This window comes from Anomaloglossus baeobatrachus, chromosome 4 (assembly GCF_048569485.1).
Source record: "Anomaloglossus baeobatrachus isolate aAnoBae1 chromosome 4, aAnoBae1.hap1, whole genome shotgun sequence".
Classification (NCBI taxonomy): Eukaryota; Metazoa; Chordata; class Amphibia; order Anura; family Aromobatidae; genus Anomaloglossus; species Anomaloglossus baeobatrachus.
This window is the reverse complement of record NC_134356.1, coordinates 220557196-220577554: the sequence shown is the minus strand read 5'-3', so window position 1 is coordinate 220577554 and position 20359 is coordinate 220557196. Positions and strand designations below refer to the sequence as shown.

The window sequence follows — 20359 nt, the reverse complement described above, 5'->3', positions numbered from 1 at the left end:
TGGCTTCGTGCACATGGAGAAGCAATGTGTGATGGCGTACATGGACGCCTGGTGGGATCCCATTTGAAGGCTTCAGTTAGCACCCAATTTTGCAACTAAAATTCAACTCCATTCATCTGAATTGGATCAATTCTGCAGCAAGCAGATGAATTTTGACAAGTAAAATTCAGATAATGTAGGACAGTCACAGAAATGTGTCCAGTGGAAGATGTATTGCCAACAACAATTTTAGGGGGCATAAAAACAAAATTATATAAAAGTTAGTTTATTAACAAGCAATAAGAATGGATGGAACCACTTGAAAGTAAGGTGAAAACTGAGGAGACCCCTTTCTTTTAGGGAATTGCCCTTATACAAACCCGAATGAATACCCTTTGCAATAATTGGTGCGAATCATTTCACACAACCCAGTTTAACAACAAGATAGGAGCCATAGAACCCGGTTTACCAGTGGAGACACAAAATTCTCCCTTTGATTAGCCAACCCAATGAGAAATCACTTGTACGTCATACCCCAAATATGACGTTACACCAACTGATCAATCAAAAAAAGAAAACGACAAGGAGGATTTCATGGTTCCAGATTACCAATGTGGCTGAGGGACAATCAGGGAAATAGAGTCACACCAACTCTACCCATTATACAGTCAGATTAAATTTAAAGCTGTAATAAAAAGGACAACATGCAAATTACAAAGGCAAAAAAGCTTAGAAGGTGCCAATTCAGACAGCAGCTTTATCCATGCCACCAAGAATTGTGTGACAAAAAAACAAAAAAAAAACAAAACGGTTTTACTTTAAATTTCTATGGCTTTGCAATGCAGGTTTCTGCTGCACATCTTAAAGTAAGCCAAATAAGGCTATGTGCGCACACTGCGTCTTTGACGCTGCGTTTGTGGCCGCTAAAAAACACACAAAAACGCACCTGCGTCGAAAAAACGCGTCAAAAAACGCATGCGTTTGTCGCGATTTGGTGCGTTTTGCTGCGTTTTTCAAATGCATTGCATGGGCGGAAAACGCAGAAAAACGCAGGAAAGAACTGACATGTCCATTTTTTTTTTTTACTCAAAAACGCAGGTAAAAAAAAAAACAGATGTGTGCGGACAGCAAAAATGAAAACTCATAGACTTTGCTGGGGAAGCAAAGTCCTGCAGTTTTGAGGCCAAAAACGCACCCGAAAAACGCGCAAAAACGACGCGAAAAATGCACTGTGCGCACATAGTCTTAATGTAGTACTTCACCTGTCCATGAACACCACTACATGACAGTGCCATGCGCACATCAATAGTGTTCTCATCATTGTAAGAATTTAGGAGCCTAGATGCTGTTGAATAGATTTTCCTTCCTCCTTTGACCTCTGCAATTGAAGTGCTCACTTCTTGTGCACAAAAGGGGGATGGTTCACCCAACAATGATCAGTGAACTTGTTGAATAAATACAAAAAAGCTAAAATTGTTACATGGATCCAATCTGTGCACAAATGCCATCAATAGCTGCTGTGATTAGGCTGCTTTCACACTACGTCTTTTTAACATGCGTCATGAACGTTTTTTTTTTAAAGCAAAAACGGATCCAGTGCAAATGCGTTTTCATTTCAATGCATTTCCAATGGACTTGCGTCAACATGCGTTCACCTGCGTTTGCGTGCGTTATAGTGAGGATCCAGCGACTTGCAGTTTTTTAACTTTTTTCAAAAACGCTACTTGTAGCGTTTTTGAGTAGCGTACAAATACTGTTTTTCAATGGATCCTGACTATACTGCATGCAAACTTATGTGAACGCTGGCATGCTGAGACAGGATGCTGCTTGCTCTACTGAGCATGCCCAGAAACCAGCCTGGCGTGATCAGTCTCTCTCTACCCCTCCATCTCTCTCCTCTCTCCCCCGCCTGAGAACGGCGGACACTCGTAACCAAGGTAAATATCGGGTAACCAAGCAAAGCGCTTTGCTTCGTTAACCGATGTTTACCTTGGTTACGTGTGCAGGGAGCAGGCAGCCCAGCTCCTAGCAGCTACGGACGCTTGTAACCAAGGTAAATATCGGGTATCCAAGCAAAGCACTTCGCTTAGTTACCCGATGTTTACCTTGGTTACCAGCGTCTGCAGCTGTCAGATGCCAGCTCCCAGTCTATCACGTTCAGTTCCCCTCACTCCCGATCACGACTCCAAATCCCGCCCATAAACTTCAAGTGGCAGGATCCTGCAAAATAACATGTATGCGTTTTTCTTTGTAAAAACAGGATCCACTTTTACAGCAAAAAAACGTTCATGACGCATGTTAAAAAAAAACCGTAGTGTGAAAGCAGCCTTCTAGGATAGGAAACTGACCCAATCTACAGCCATGGTCATAGTTTTTGTGCACTAAACCAAAAGTATCGCAAGTCTTCAAATTAAGAATTCCTAATAACCTTCTGTGATAGAGCACCAGGTTTTGACATCTTCATACACACATGGCAAGCAAGCGTGACCAGCTAGTTCTGCAAATGCTCCCAAATAGAAACCTCTTTGTAAAAAGATAGTTTCTTTTCTGGGCAGATGGCTGTCATTTAAAAGTGAACCTGTCAGGTGTAATATGCACTCAATGTGGGGAGATAAGGTATGCACACCAGTGACTATGTAAGGGGAATACATGGAATAGCAGAAACTGCTGTGTGAATACTGACATGAAAAATTCAATAGCTATATGTAAGAATGAAATGTGAAAAATGGAACCTGCATTACTGCCATGAATATATGAATAAAGAGAAATTTAGCTACTGAATTGATCAATGCAGAAGAGCCCCAACACTACGCCAAAGTATTTCTCTACGTTGGGGTCCCTAGCTTGTGTGTGTCCTCTCATGCAGTTAAAAAACTTACCGTGTATGGGAAGCTGAGACCCAGGCTATATATACGATGTGGATTGGCAATAGGTGTGTGTGGGGAGGGTTCCCAAACGAAAAACAACTAACAAATAATTATTTATTATTTATTTATTTATTATTTATTATTTAATATGCACTCAAAACCTCGAGCAGTTCTGGGGGTATATTGCTAATCCCTGCCTAACTGTCCCTGTATACACTAGCATAGATAAAGAGATCTATAGAAAAAGTATTTCTAAACATCCTTTATGATATGCTAATGAGCGTGGGGACTAGTCCCAAGGAGCGTTCCTGCGCTCATTCTTCCTTCTTACATATTAGTACAACCACGGGGGCATGCCAACATGCTATTCAATGCAGCACCACCAGCGGTGATGTGTGTACCTGTGTCCACGGTGACCGCTGATCAAAATGCCCAGCACTTCCAGTCATGCGCAGTATGAAGCTGGGTGTACGCATCCCGGCTTCAGAAAGGTCTAGTGCACGACTGGAAGTTTCAGGACTTCGGATCAGCGGTGACAACGGACACAGGTACGCACATCACTGCTGGTGATGCTGCATTGCATACTATGTTAGTACACTCATGTGGGCATAGTAACTAAATGCTAAGAGGACGGAATGAGCGCAGGAACTAACACCCCTTACAACTAGTCACTGGCCTCATTTGCATATCATAAAGGATCTTTAGAAATACTTTTTCTAAAGATGTCTTTATATATGCTACTAGATACAGGGACAGTTAGGCGGGGATTAGCAATATACACCCAGAACTGCTCGTGTTCTGGGTGCATATTGCACCTGACAGGTTCCCTTTAAAACGCAACCCGTCACATTAAACACAAGTTCACATGCCAGGCTCCAAGACCACCTCTGTTTTGGAAGAACAGCCCAGCAAACGCTATAATATACTGATAATACCATGCAATTTAACATGTATTACCATCATATGGCATACAATCAATTTCTAGAAAAGAGTAACACATTCTGGGGATTCACTCTCTCGTAATTTATAATCAAATGGAGGATTCGATCCTCACATCTTAAGATGCTCAAGAAAGTGGTCCTTCTAGACATCATATGCAAAGAATCCAACTTTACAGCTTTAGCTCATTAAATCATGGCTTACAGCCTGTATAATAATAGCACAGAGCTGCATTACGAATACTGCAGGCTTCAGAGCAGAGATCTCCCAGCATTCCTTGCAGTCTCATCAGCAAAAAGGTTATTCTGGTAAATTGCAAATCTGAAAGTGAAGCTTTTGTACCAGGCAAAATACAGTCATGCAAGGTATGAACTTCCACTACAATATAGTAAGTCATTTAAACGGTTTAAGGGAACCCAACATTAAATTCAAGCTCCAAATCAGAGTCTGGCCGCATTATTGTAGTCGTACATGCTTTATTCTGAAACCACAGCATTTAAGGCCGGTTTTACATTTGCGTTGTGTGACGGATGCGTTGCAAATAGTGTGCTAATAAAGGTAACGGATTCCTTTAAACGAACGTTTTGCTTTTTTTCGGCGAGAGAAAGAGAAAGAACCGCAAATCCCCAGTGTGACTGCAGTGAGCCGCGCGATCAGCTGTGCCGTAACTCAGGTGACCCGCGGCCACAGCTGCAGTCCTCCACCCGAGAGCTGTGTCCGCGGGTCACCTGAATGAGGTTACAGCTGATCGCGCGGCTCACTTCAGTTGCTGCGTGGAGCTGACACAGAGCGGTCGTGTTCTACTGCCGCTCCTGTCAGCTTCATGTAGCAGAGCTGAAAGCGTTGCGGGACCTCATGTGGATTACACCGGACCTGGAGGGGTATTTGGGGATTAATAAAGTGGGGAAAGAGGGGGTTTTTTGTCTTTTATTCTAAATAAAGGATTTTTTCGGGTGTTTGTTTATTTACTTTCACTTACAGGTTAATCATGGAAGGTATCTAGGGGAGACGCCTGCCATGATTAACCTAAGACTTAGTGGCAGCTATAAGCTGCCATTTAACTCCTTATTACCCCCCGATTGCCACCGCACCAGGGCAATTCGGGATGAGCCGGGTAGAGTCCCGGGACTGTCCCATCTAATAGATGCGGCAATTCCGGGCGGCTGCTGGCTGATATTGTTAGGATGGGGGGCTCCCCATAACGTGGGGCTCCCCATCCTGAGAATACCAGCCTTCAGCCATGTGGCTTTATCGTGCCTGGTATCAAAATTGGGGGGAACCGCACACCGCTTTTTTTTAATTTTTTTATTTATTTTACTGCACGATATAGACCCACCCACCGGCGGCTGTGATTGGTTGCAGTGAGACAGCTGTCACTCAGCGTGGGCGCTGGTCTGACTGCAACCAATCATGGGCGCCGGTGGGTGGGGAAAGCAGTGAATACGAGATGGATTAATGAGCGGCCGGCATTTTCAAAAGAGGAAAAGCCGCCGGAGCTTTGCGACAGCCGTGCAGCTCCCGTGATCGGTGAGTATGAGAGAGGGGGGAGGGGGGAGAGAGACCAGGAGTGATTTTAAACTATTTAGATCGTTCTGCTGGACATACGGAGCATGATCAGTAGAACATGACGGGAACAGTCAGCGGATTCCGCCGCTTAGCGCATTGCGGCGGAATCCGGCGCCATAGACAATCATTACACACCTTGATGGATACTAGCGGAATCCGTCAAGGTGCGATATTTTAACGACACAAAAAACGCTACATGCAGCGTTCCTTCCGCCCATGCAGCGTCAAAATAACGACACTGCGTCGTGCAGCGGATGCAACGCAGACACTTTCGTTACAGTGAGTTGTCCATACAAGTCTATGGAGAATAGCGCAGTGCGTTAACAAACTGCGCTATTCTCCATAGCGGCGGATTTCGCTGAACGCAGGTGTGAAACCGGCCTAAGAAAAAAAACATAACATACATTGAAAGAGTCAGCTTCTCCCCGCTCCATCTGTCATTCTAGTGAAGAGGGGTGGGGAGAAGCTGTCAGAGGACGTGCCTTGGACTAGTCACATCTTTTCAATGTACGTTATCTCAGAAACGCAGGTGTTTCAGAGTAAAACATGTGGCGCAGCAGTGTCCACTTCATGATTCCTGTGGTTCTGACAACATGAATCATGTCAGGTTCACCTTATAAGAAACTTGTGAGCCGTTTTCAATACCAACTAGCAGAATTCTGAATGCAGCTCTGGTTTGTAATACAAGGTAAAAACTGAAGAAATAGAGCAGGGTAGGTAGGAAAGACAAACTGTTCCTTCCCAGAGTCTCCGAATACATTACAGGATCACTTTATAACCAGTTTCGGACTTGTAATCCATAGGAACCCTTTTACAATTCACAGATGGGTTTTTAAGCGTCATGATTTTTTTCAAAATATCTGATAATAGTGTAAAATATGAACATAAGTAATTTCTTGTCAATCTTCTGACGCCCCAAGCAGATGCCCCCTTGGTCTCCATTTACTCAGGTCGAAACAATGTGTGGAGTGTCAAAATGTAACCACTGCAGCTAATCACTGGTCTGGCATCAATGTCGATTAGCTGAAGCGGTCAGTTGACACCAGCAGGACATTAATCAGGAACGTAGTCTTTATTTTCTCATTTCATACGTCCTTCGCAAAGTTTAATCTGCCCAATTCCTGCCCAATTGCTAGAGAAAGGTAATCTTCTCTGATGAGTCTAATTTTCAGCTTTGCCCAACACCTAGTGGTCTAATGGTTAGACGGAGACCTGGAGAAGCATACAAGCCAGTGTCTTGTACCCACTGTGAAATTTGATGGAGGATCAGTGATGCTGGAACTGGGTAGACTCAACTTCGCAAAGGACGTATGAATCAAGCCACATATAAAGGTTATGCTGAAAACAGTTGCTTGCTTCCTTCTGCTCAGGCAATGTTCCCCAACTCTGAGGACTGGTCATGCCACACAGCTAGGTCAATGTGTGGATGAAGGACCACCACATCAAAACCCTGTCAAGACCAGCCCAATCTCCAGACCTGAACCCCATTGAAAACCTCTGGAATGAAGAGGAAGATGGATAGTCACAAGCCATCAAACAAAGAAGAATTGCTTACATTTTTGCACCTGGAGTGGCGTAAGGTCACCCAAAAGCAGTGTGAAAGACTGATGGAAAGCATGCTAAGACGCATGAAAGCTGTGATTAAAAATCATAGTTATTCCACAAAATATTGATTTCTGAACTCTTCCTGAAGTAAAACATTATTAGTATTGTTGTTTCTAAATGATTATGAACTTGTTTTCTTTGCGTTATTTGAGGCATGAAAGCAATGCTTATTTTTTTTTGTTATTTTGACCATTTCTCATTTTCAGAAAATAAATACAAAATTTATTGCTTGGAAATTCGGAGACGTTGTCAGTAGTTTATAGAACAATTTGCAATTTACTCAAAAATATGCCTATAAAGAGAAAAATCAGAAAAACTGAAAAATTTGCAGTGATCTCTTAATTTTTTGCCAGAGCTGTGTATATCCATATATTTATCTACATCTAGATTTACAGGTTTGTGCCCAAATCCTAAATTTGTACTTAAGTGAGTTGTCTGGGATCAAGATTTGATTTTGATGGCATTTTACTTGAATAAAAAGGTTACAATGCCCAGATCAGTTGCTATTACGCGTGACTTGTAGCTGAAATCAAAAATGCCATAAGGCTTGAGAAGTGCTTTGAGCCCTACAAATAGCTGATCAGGGTGCCAATAGTCAAGCCCCACTGACCAGATACCAATAACCTAAACATATAGATATTAAACATTGAAACCATAGGAAAGGGGGGGGGGGGGGGGGAATAGATTAGATACAAACCACACACACACCTCAAGCACCACATCTTGTATGAGGCCCATCGGCAGGATGGCATAATACAAGATTTATCATAGGCTCTTCTAAAGTGTTTTTTTGCAAATCTGGAAACAAGAGTTGCAGTAGGGGGCTAGACCCATCAACTTGTCCATAGGAATCAATTGATGCACAGAAAAAATAAATAAAGGGGGGGGGTATCTTATGGATACCAACATGGCACACATTTTTTAACGTTTCCACCACAACAACAACATTTGGCCATCTATTAACAGGCCACGTCTGATTTTCATTCATCTACCTTTGGTCATCTATTAACAAGCCACGTCTGATATTCATTCATCTACCTTTGGTCATTATTAACAAGCCACGTCTGATTTTCATTCATCTACCTTTGGTCATGTATTAACAAGCCACGTCTGATTTTCATTCATCTACCTTTGGTCATCTATTAACAGGCCACGTCTGATTTTCTTTCATTCATCTACCTTTGGTCATCTATTAACAGGCCACGTCTGATTTTCATTCATCTACCTTTGGTCATCTATTAACAGGCCACGTCTGATTTTCATTCATTCATCTACCTTTGGTCATCTACTAAGGGGCCACGTCTGATATTCATTCATCTACTTTTGGTCATCTATTAACAAGCCATGTCTGATTTTCTTTCATTCATCTACCTTTGGTCATCTATTAACAGGCCATGTGTGATTTTCATTCAGTCATCTACCTTTGGTCATCTATTAACAGGCCACGTCTGATTTTCATTCATCTACCTTTGGTCATCTATTAACAAGCCACGTCTGATTTTCAATCATCTACCTTTGGTCATCTATTAACAGGCCACGTCTGATTTTCTTTCATTCATCTACCTTTGGTCATCTATTAACAGGCCACGTCTGATTTTCATTCATCTACCTTTGGTCATCTATTAACAGGCCACGTCTGATTTTCATTCATTCATCTACCTTTGGTCATCTACTAAGAGGCCACGTCTGATTTTCATTCATTCATCTACTGTTGGTCATCTATTAACAAGCCACGTCTGATTTTCTTTCATTCATCTACCTTTGGTCATCTATTAACAGGCCACGTCTGATTTTCATTCATCTACCTTTGGTCATCTATTAACAGGCCACGTCTGATTTTCATTTATTAATCTTTGGTCATCTATTAAACAGGCCATGTCTGATTTTTATTCATTCATCTAATGGGCCTTACTGAGCAGTGGAGCAGACGTTATTCACCAATAACATCCACATAAAAGATTACCGCTTACTTTAGAATTCAAACTTTATGGCGAATGCCAGGTCAATAACGCTTCCCTTATCGGTCCTATAAAAGCCCTCATCATGCACTGACGGGCACAAATGCTAGCTGGCACGCGGAGATCACATACAGAATCAGCAAGACAGACCCAACGCCACTTGGCACACAAGACCTTACCAGACTTATGCTGAACGATTTGCATTTCAGGTCCTCCAGACTTTGTTTTTGTAATTGTTCCGTAATCATAGAGATCATGATGCTTAGGACAGCCTCTCACTTGTCTTCTCAGTAACAAGTATAGGACATGATGGCAACCTGAGTGCCAGTCTTCACTGGGCCCAACAAGTATGGTATCAGTATGACCCCATCATTCCAGCCTGCATTAAATAAACATACAGTCATTCCACCCGGCAGAACAGGACAAGACAACAACACGTTACATCTTGATGGAAATGATGGATCAAGCAGGATAACCGGGGTGGGCAGTGCCCATAACAAGCCAGCAGGTCTGGTGGGCCTGGGGCTCCATGGATTGTGCTTGGAATGATGACATGCCCATTATTGACCCGCTATTTCCATCATGCACTATGGCAGACGGGCATCAGTATAGGCATAGTAAATAATGCAGGCACGCTGACCTATGTGGGTGGTCTGGGCCCTAAGCCCACCCCAGGCTGGTGTTATTGCACTGGCACGGATCGCATGCACCCCGGATGTACAGATGGATGCCCGCTATCGTGACATGGGGATGCAGGATCGGGTAGAGCATCTCACCACCTCCGAACCACTGCGGTGCTGGCCTGTCTGCCCAGTGACATCTTCTGCCCGTGCATGAATAGGATGCTGTGCTGAGGGCAGCGATGACAGGCCCCCAGTGACTGCAGCTCTGGAGCATGAAGAGTTAAAGGCTTGTTTATCTCCCTCCTCAGGAGATGGCCTGCTCGGCGCCTTCTCCGGGCCGCATCCTACATCGCTCGCACCGCCGAGGCCTCCCACATCAGCCCGCCTCCTCTTCACCTTGTCTCCGCCGCCCCCACCTGCTCTACCGTTACCTGCCCCAACAACGACCCTCCCTACGACCCAGAGCAGCTCTGAGCCACCAGCGGCCCTGCAGCGCCCTTAAATAGCGTCTGGACCGAACCACTTTTATAGGGAGAACCGCCGGGTCAGGGAACGACAAAGCAAGGTGCAAAAGGTACTGAAGCCGGTCTCCAGTCCCGGCCGTGCTGGGTGTAGTGACTAGTCAGCCCCGGTCAGCTTTGCGAGGCGCACAGGGTACATTGCGGCAGGAGAGACCACCCGTAACCGTCTCAGTGTCCCCCACAGACGAATCGGCTGCCCTGGTCCCTAGTGCGGAACAAACCATCTTACACGATAGACGGGGCAGGCGGCTGCGCTTCGGTCAGCCTGCACCAATGGCTGGTACCGCGGGCAGCAGGCGGGTGATGTCAGCACAGCTCGGCGCGGTGTCACCGGGATCGTTAGCGGGTATCGCGGGCTGTGCGGCATGCCGGGATTGGCCGCTCACATCCCCGGCCAGGAACACTCCCCCATCGGCCGGCCGTGTTCCGTGTGGAAGCAGGACGTGCTGGGAAGTGTAGTTTTCTGCCGGATTAGGCTCTGCATGTCAGTAACTTGTGGCTGATGATGCAGGCCTGAGCCGGCTCCACTGCCCATACTGTGGCATTGGTACCACAGTGGGAGGTGCCTGCCTGCACACACTGGGTGGTAAATGGCAAAGCAGCGGCACAATACAGGCGCTACACAGTGATGTGGGCAGGGTATACACAGTGATGTGGGCAGGGTATACACAGTGATGTGTGCAGGCTATGCACAGTGATGTGTGCAGGCTATGCACAGTGATGTGTGCAGGCTATGCACAGTGATGTGTGCAGGCTATGCACAGTGATGTGGGCAGGGTACGCACAGTGATGTGGGCAGGGTACGCACAGTGATGTGGGCAGGCTACGCACAGTGATGTGGGCAGGCTACGCACAGTGATGTGGGCAGGCTACGCACAGTGATGTGGGCAGGCTACGCACAGTGATGTGGGCAGGCTACGCACAGTGATGTGGGCAGGCTACGCACAGTGATGTGGGCAGGCTACGCACAGTGATGTGGGCAGGCTACGCACAGTGATGTGGGCAGGCTACGCACAGTGATGTGGGCAGGCTACGCACAGTGATGTGGGCAGGCTACGCACAGTGATGTGGGCAGGCTACGCACAGTGATGTGGGCAGGCTACGCACAGTGATGTGGGCAGGCTACGCACAGTGATGTGGGCAGGCTACGCACAGTGATGTGTGCAGGCTACGCACAGTGATGTGTGCAGGCTATGCACAGTGATGTGTGCAGGGTACGCACAGTGATGTGGGCAGGGTACGCACAGTGATGTGGGCAGGGTACGCACAGTGATGTGGGCAGGCTACGCACAGTGATGTGGGCAGGCTACGCACAGTGATGTGGGCAGGCTACGCACAGTGATGTGGGCAGGCTACGCACAGTGATGTGGGCAGGCTACGCACAGTGATGTGGGCAGGCTACGCACAGTGATGTGGGCAGGCTACGCACAGTGATGTGGGCAGGCTACGCACAGTGATGTGGGCAGGCTACGCACAGTGATGTGGGCAGGCTACGCACAGTGATGTGATGTGGGCAGGCTATGGCCGTGTGCACACTGCACTTCTGCTGTGCATTTGGGGGTCCCACCTAAACCCCCTTAAAATTGTGATTCAGCCTAAAAGGCCACATGCACATGTCAAGTATTTGGTGAATTTTTTTTTACCTCAGTATTTGTAGCCAAAACCAGGAGTGGGTCAAAGTATAATAGGAACACGAGCACCACTTCTGTATTTATTACCCACTCCTGGTTTTGGCCACAAATACTGAGGTAAAAACTCATCAAATACTCAGTGTGCACGTGGTTTTCGCGAATACTGATTACTTAGGCCACATGCACACGTTGAGTATTTGGTGAGTTTTTACCTCAGGATTTGTAAGGTAAAACCAGGAGTGGGTAATAAATACAGAAGTGGTGACGTGTTTCTATTATATTGTATCTCTGATTGCTCCACTCCTGGTTTTGGCTACAAATACTGAGGTAAAAATCTCCCCAAATACTCAGTGTCTACAGTACCTAAGTAATCTCTATTAGCTAAAACCATGTGCACACGGTGAGTATTTGGTGAGTGTTTTAACTCAGTATAGCAAACTAGAGTATGATCTCCAGCACTTCAAAGAAGGTTCAAAATATATATTGAGGTTCTATTAAAAAAGATCCATCGATCATGAAAATAGTGATGGGGGACACATTAAAAGAAATCCGACATGTTGAATAAGGCTCTACTAGCTGAAACATGTCTGATATCTCCCCATCATTGTTTTCATGATCGATGAATCTTTTTTAATAGAACCTCAATAAATATTTTTAACCTTCTTTGAAGTGCTGGAGATCATACTCTAGTTTGCTTGTCTGTGTTCTGCCTGAGGCCAGGGCAGCTCCGTGCACCAACACTGATCCTGATCGGACTTTAGGAAGGGTGAGCTGAACTACTTTTTCTATTTTCTGCACTTTTACCTCAGTATTTGTGGCCAATACCAGGAGTGGGTAATAAATACAGAAGTGGTGACATGTTTCTATTATACTCTTCCTCCAATTGTTCCACTCCTGGTTTTGGCCACAAATACTGAGCTAAAAAACCTCACCAAATACACAATGTCTGCACAAGGCCTAAGTGTATGAGTTATTAGGCCACATGCACATGAGTGGTGAGTTTTTTACCTCAGTATTTGTGGCCAAAACCAGGAGTGGAACAATCAGAGGAAGAGTATAATAGAAACACGTCACCACTTCTGTATTTATTATCCACTTCTGGTTTTGGCTACAAATACTGAGGTAAAAAAACTTACTACATACTCAACGTGTGCATGAGGCCTAAAGGTTATTACGCCATATGCACACCAGTGTTTAATGATTTTTTTTACCTCAGTATTTGTGGCCAAAACCAGAAGTGGGTAATAAATACAGAAGTGGTGCTTGTGTTTCTATTATACTTTTCCTTTGATTGTTAAAGTCCTAGTTTTGGCCACAAATACTGAGGTAAAAACTCACCAAATACTCATGTACATGAGGCCTAATAACGCTTACACTTATCCAAATACTCAATGTGTATATGTGGCCTAAGTTTTTTACCTCAGTATTTGTGGCCAAAACCAGGACGGTAACTATAACAGAAACATGAGTACCACTTCTGTATTTATTACCCACTCCTGGTTTTGCCTTACAAATACTGAGGTAAAAAAAACCTCACCAAATACTCAACGTGTGCACGTGGCCTTAGACAGGCACAGAAATGTAGTCTGCCCGATTTCTGTTTTCATCTGAACAGATGGACACTTTTAGGAAAAAGTGTACACCTAATGAACTGTATGTCATGAAATGAAATGTGTGTCATTGTAGTCTATGGCCTCAACAATTTGTCTGCATCCCCTTTTGGGACCCCCAAATGCACTGCAAAAAATGGAGTGTGAACACGGGCTTAAAAACGTTATTAAAAGCATTACAAGACCCTCCCTATTTCCTTTCAGGGGGCTTGAACCCTTCTTATGTTTCAGGGGGGGTTTTTTTGCATTCAGAAGGATTCCAGTTCCGTCAGGGTGGATGGTGAATGTTGGTGGATAGCCATTTTCAGGTCTCTCCAGAGATGCTCAATTGGGTTTAGGTCAGGGCTCTGGCTGGGCCGGTCAAGAATGGTCACAACTGTTCTGAAGCCATTCCTTTTGTTATTTTAGCTGTGTGCTTAGGGTCATTGTCTTGTTGGAAGGTGAACCTTCGGCCAAGTCTGAGGTGCAGAGAACTCTGGAAGAGGTTTTCTTCCAGGATATCTATGTACTTGGCCGCATTCATCTTTCCTTCAATTGCAACCAGTCGTCCTTCCCCTGCAGCTGAAAAACACCCCATAGCATGATGCTGCCACCACATTTCACTTTTGGGATTTTATTGGCCAGGTGATGAGCAGTGTCTGGTTTTCTTCACACATACTGCTTAGAATTATAACCAAAAAGTTCTGTCTTCATCTCATCAGACCAGAGAATCTTATTTCTCATAGTTTGGGAGTCCTTTATGCGTTTTGGTTTTTTTTTTTGCAAACTCTATGTGGGTTTTCATATGTCTTGCACTGAGGAAAGACTTCCGTTGGACCACTGTGTCATAAAGGCCCATCTGGTGGATGGCTGCAGTGATATTTGACTTTGTGGAACTTTCTCCCATCTCCCTACTGCATCTCTGCAGCTCAGCCACAGTGATCTTGCGGTTCTTCTTTACCTCTGTCACCAAGGCTCTTCTCCCACAATTGCTCAGTTTGGCCTGACAGCCCGGTCTAGGAAGAGTTCTGGTGGTCCAAAACTTCTTTCATTTAAGGATTATGGAGGCCACTGTACTCTTAGGAATCTTGAATACTGCAGAAATTCTTTTGTAACCTTGGCCAGATCTGTGCGTTGTCACAATTCTGTCTCTGAGCTCCTTGGCAGTTCCCTTGACCTCATGATTCTCATGTGGTCTGACATGCACTGTGAGCTGTGAAGTCTTATATACACAGGTGTGTGCCTTTCCAAATCAAGTCCTATCAGTTTAATTAAACACAGCTGGACTACAATGAAGTAGAACAATCTCAAGGAGGAGCACAAGGAAATGGACAGCATGTGACTTAAATATGAGAGTCTGAGCAAAGGGTCTGAATACTTATGGCCATGTGATATTTCAGTTTTTCTTGTTTAATAAATTTGCAAAAATTTCTACATTTGTTTTTTTTCTTACAAGATGGAGTGCAGAATGTACATTAATGAGAAAAAAAGAACTTTTTTTGAATTTACCAAGTGGCTGCAATTAAACAAAGAGTGAAAAAATATAAAGGGGTCTGAATACTTTCTGTACCCACTGTATAAATATCTGCCAAGTTCTCTGCTGGGCATCACCTGGTTGATGTAGGGAATTTCATCAACATCAATGAAGGCAAAGCGCTGGATTATTGCAGGTGATGCCAAGGACAGTCTGGGCCAGTCCATGGAATCACTTTGTGGGAATTTGTGTGCCCCATGATTAGAATTATGTTGGTTTTCATAAGTTTCCTGGGCTATGGAGATTAACTAGAGACACACCTAAAAAGTTGATTACAATTAAAACACCTGTAGTGGAAACAATTTAGTACAGGAAACACGAGGACAAGTTTCCTTTAACGATCATGGCAAAAGCCAATACATGAACATATTCCACAGGCCTTCATCACACAATTTAATTTCATGGCTTTTATTTCCTCTTTTTTTCTAAACTTATCTAAGAATGCTAGCGTATAGTGATGTTGCACACAGTTCACACACTGTTTAATGGGGGGTACTTACTCGGTTGATGATCTTCAAGGTAGCAACAGGAACACTTTTCATTTAAAAGTTCAGCAGGTTTATTACTCCTTCATAAACCCCTCAAGCAGCACAGAAACAACAGTGTTTTCCAGCATAAAGTCCCAACCAGAACACCAAAAGTCCACATGTGTATCTCTGCAGGGTTTGCCTGCACATGATCTCTCTCCAAGATCTCACAGGAGAAGTTCCAGTATCCTGACACAGACTGTCTGTCTAGAGCAGAGGTCTCAATCATGCGGGCTGGATGCAGCCACCTAGTTGGCTTCTTGTGGACCGCAAGCATGTGCCCCCCTTAGCGATTGCAGCCGGTCCAGGGGCCGCAGCTGTCATTGCTCACTGCTTTATTTCAGATGAATGTTTTATTGGCACTGCGCAGAGTCACGCTCTCTTTGCACTAGTCCAATGGCAGTCACCACTAGCCAATCAGAGGCAAGTAGTTGATTCGTATGACATCACCTGCTTGCCTCTGATTGGCCGGCGGCTGCCATTGGAATAGTGCAGAGAGAACGCGACTCTGGGTGGCAGAAGCAAAACGTTCATCTGAATCTTAGATGAAGAGGTCACAGTGGCTGCGATCTTCAAGGGGGGCGCGCGCGCGTGTGTGTGTGTGTGTGTGTGTGTTTTTAAAGGCACAACAGGGGACCAGGATAGGACATTGCTAGTGTGTGTGTGTGTGTGTGTGTGTGTGTGTATATGTCTATGTGTGTGTAGAATGGCACAATAGCGGACCTGGATGAGACCTTGCTACAAGAAGAGGATCAGTAAAGGGCACATTACTATAAGAGGACCTGCATGGCCACATTATTAAAAGGGGACACGATGGGCACATTGCTACAGGACGGGGACAATGATGGGGAACATTACTACAGGATGGAGACAAAGATGGGGCATAGTTGCAAAAGGGGACAAGGATTGGCACATTACTACAGGATGGGGACCAGGATGGGAACATTAATTCTAGAAGGGAAACAGGATGGGGGACATTCCTTAAAGATGTTGGACAATATTACTATATGGTGCTAATTGTAAAACTATAAAATGTAAATAAAAAAAATAAATATAGCATGGAAACTTTTTTACCATCAAAAATGAAATATGGCTCCAATAAAAATGTCACTGTGTCCTGCAATCAATGCGGCCCCCCCAATTTTTTTTTTCTATGTGTGGCCCATATACCCAGCTGAGTTTGAGATTAATGATTTAGAGCACTTTTCACACAGGCTGCTTTTTACACACTCTGCCATGTGCCAAATAACATTTTACATGCCTCATGTGACACAGGCAAGGGTTTTTTAGGTAGGCAAACCCACCCATCTCTCCAGCTACCTGTAAATCTGACCTAGAGAACAGTATATACAGTAAACATGGGGCACTACATGTACCAGAACGGACCTTCAGGTTTAAACCACTTTTGTGGTACATACCTGTCATTAATTATGTTGCCAGACCCGTATGACGTATTCCACGAACTCCAACGAATTCCGAGCTTTCACTGCTTCTGCAGTCTTTCCGTTAATTCAAAATTTTCCACTGTCTTTTTCCAATTCAACAGCTATAACACCAAGAATCTTCCTTGCTCGCTGAATGTCACTTCCCAGTGCTCGTATTGCAAGCCCCATTAACCATTTATTCACCACCAGTACTTCTTGAAACGCTGCGGTTGTAATACTATTGTATGTTCTGAGGATTTCGATAGCGTTAGGGCAATGACAACCAGAGACGAGTTCTTGGTACAGAGATGTTTATAATATGTAACCACGATAGGTACACAAACGGAACAAACACAGTAAAACAATAACACACGAAATACCTTCCCGAATCGGAGCGAAGGGGATTCCCGGGGCCACGCACCGGACTCCCCCAGGGAGACCACCAAGAGCGAACCCCTATACAGGGACTGTCTGGCAATCACCCCGGAAGGCCTAAATGCGCAGCAGCCGGGACACAAGGGGCAAGTGGTAAAGTCCAGAAGTGTCCGTACGGGATGATAGTCCAGAGTGGTTACGAACCGGAAGGAACCGGGCAGAAGTGCTGACCAAAGACGGCAGACGGAGTCCGGGCACAGCTTGATGAAACCGGGTAAAGTCCAGAGTCGGTGTCGGTAGTCTTTCAGGAGGATCCAAATGGCAATCAGGAAATAGGAGCAGCAAAGCAGGAGCACACAGCAAGCAGTATACTCAGGCACTGGACTAGGCTTAGAGGCGGCCTTTTAAGCAGCTGGACAGGAAGTAGGGCAACAGAACAGTAAACTCCATGTTAACCGAGGGCAAGCTCTTTCAAAAGAGAACTGGAAATCCCGGAAACCTGACAGTACTCCCCCCCCCAAGAAACGGCCTCAGGACGGATCAGGGCCTGGCTTGCCCGGGTACCGCCGATGAAACTGAGCAATCTTCCGGGGTGCCCGAATGTTACCCACCGGTTCCCAGGAATCGTCCTCGGGGGCGTACCCCTGCCAACGTACCAGATACTGAAGCCTATGACGATGGAGCCGGGAGTCAATAATGTCTTCAACCACGAACTGCTCCTCGCCGTCAACCATCACAGGCGGAGGAGGAGGCACGACACGACCATGGAACGTATTAGGAGAATCGGGTTTGAGGAGAGAAACATGAAAGACCGGGTGTACCTTTAGATGATGCGGTAACCGTAGCCGACAGGCCACAGGGCTCACGATCCCGGTGATCTTAAACGGACCGATGAATTTCTGTCCCAGCTTCTGCGAAGGAACACCCAATCTCAGGTTTTTGGTGGATAACCATACTGAGTCCCCTACCTTATACATGGGTGCCGGTTTCCGGTGAGTGTCCGCCGACCTCTTGTAACGCTCCTGAGCCGTAGCCACAGTGTCCTTTAGAACCTCCAGATTTTGTCGTAGCTCTGTCAATCTGTCCTCCACCGCTGGCACCGAAACCGCAACCGGTGACCTAGGCAAAACATTCGGATGGTAACCCAAGTTAGCGAAAAAGGGCGTTACCTTAGTGGAGCTGCTCTGAGTGTTGTTATACGAGAACTCCGCCAACGGAAGCATCTTCAACCAATCGTCCTGCAGATGGCTGACATAACATCGAAGGTACTGTTCCAGGGTTTGATTAGTCCGTTCGGTTTGCCCATTTGTCTGAGGATGGTATGCAGAAGACAAACAGACATCAATCTGGAGTGCCGTACAAAACCCCTTCCAGAACTTAGACGTGAACTGCACGCCCCGGTCAGAGATGATCTCGTCTGGTACCCCATGCAATCGGAATATGTTCTGGATAACCAAATCCACTGTCTCTGCGGCTGAGGGAAGACCGGTACACGGAATAAAGTGAGCAGCTTTTGTCAACCGATCCACCACCACTAAAATGGTATTGTGACTGCCTGAGACTGGCAACTCCACAATAAAATCCATTGAGATGGATCCCCAAGGGCGAGATGGAACGGGTAACGGTTGGAGGAGTCCCGTAGGAGCCACACGAGGGACCTTGCACCGGGCACAAACCACACATGAGTGGACATAGTCCTTTACATCCTTTAAACAGGTAGGCCACCAGAAAAAACGGCTCAGAAATTCCTGCGTCTTCTGTACCCCCCTATGACCAGCCAACACGGAGTCATGGACCAACTTGAGAACCCGAAGTCTTACGGCCTCCGGGACATAAATGCGTCGCTCTCTCAACCACACACCATTCCGAAGAACAAGAGTTACATCATTCGGGGGGGCAGCAAGAAATACGTCACCATCATAGGCCAGCTTGATGTCCTTCCACAAGTCCTGGTCCTGGATCACTCCAACGAAATTGGCATCCGATAACACGGTCTGAGACGGGGTTCCAGGCACGGAGTCCACGGCGTGGATTCGGGACAAGGCATCGGCTTTCCCATTACGTGAACCTGGACGGTATGTAACGATAAAATTGAACTGGTTAAGGAATAAGCTCCAACGGGCTTGCCGTGGAGACAGGCACCTGGCAGACTTAAGAAATTCCAGGTTACGATGATCTGTGAGTACTATCACTTGCTGCGCAGCTCCCTGTAAGTGGTGTCTCCATTCCTTAAAAGCTGAAATAATCGCCAACAATTCCTTGTCCGCAATGTCATAGTTCCTTTCTGCAGGGGACAACCGGCGAGAAAAGAAAGCACACGGATGCAAGAGACTCTTGTCCCCAGTCCTTTGAGAAAGGATTGCCCCTAATGCATAGTCGGAAGCGTCGACTTCCACAATAAAGGGAAGTGCGGGATTCGGATGTACTAATATTGGCGCTGAGGTAAAACAAACCTTGAGACGATGGAAAGCTTCCTGGGCCTGGGCGGACCACACAAACTTCTGTCCTTTCTTGGTTAACAGAGTGATGGGACGGACGATCTCTGAAAAGTTACGGATAAAGCGTCGGTAAAAGTTGGCAAAACCGACAAAGCGTTGTACCTCTTTGATGTTTCCCGGTTCCGGCCAGTCTAGAATTGCTTGTATCTTGCCAGACTCCATGTTCAGTCCCTGAGGAGATATGACATAACCTAAAAATTGTATTTGTGAGCAATGGAATTCGCATTTCTCCAGTTTAATGTACAGGTGGTTATCCCTCAGACGGGTAAGTACTGTCTTGACGTGCTCCTGGTGTTCCTGTAGGGAATCAGAAAAGATCAGGATATCATCCAAATAAATCACCATGAATTGGTCCATTATATCCCTAAAAATATCGTTAACTAGATGTTGGAAAGCCGCGGGAGCGTTACAAAGTCCAAAAGGCATCACTAGGTACTCATAATGTCCATACCGACATCTGAACGCTGTCTTCCACTCATCTCCGGGACGTATGCGAAGTAGATTATATGCCCCACGGAGATCCAATTTAGTGAATATCTTTGCCTGTTGGACTCTCTCCAATAGCTCAGGAATCAACGGTAACGGATACCGGTTCCGGATGGTTATTTTATTCAGTTCCCGGTAGTCAATGCAGGGTCTCAGAGTCCCCTCCTTCTTTTTCACGAAAAAGATGGGTGCCCCTGCTGGTGAGGTAGACGGGCGAATAAATCCCTTGGCTAGACT

General features: G+C 45.5%; 1 protein-coding gene across 2 annotated transcripts in view; it reads right to left on the bottom strand.

Annotated features, from left to right (window-relative positions):
* Positions 1-9962, bottom strand: part of FAM53C (family with sequence similarity 53 member C) — a 47390-nt gene extending 37428 nt beyond the window's left edge. The window contains exon 1 of one of the 2 annotated variants that reach the window (XM_075342382.1): positions 9094-9962. In XM_075342382.1, the coding sequence (XP_075198497.1) occupies positions 9094-9171 (78 nt within the window). In that variant the 5' untranslated portion in view covers positions 9172-9962. The remainder of the gene's footprint in view (positions 1-9093) is intronic. The other variant, XM_075342380.1, reaches the window with a different exon arrangement.
* Between the last annotated feature and the right edge of the window lie 10397 nt (positions 9963-20359).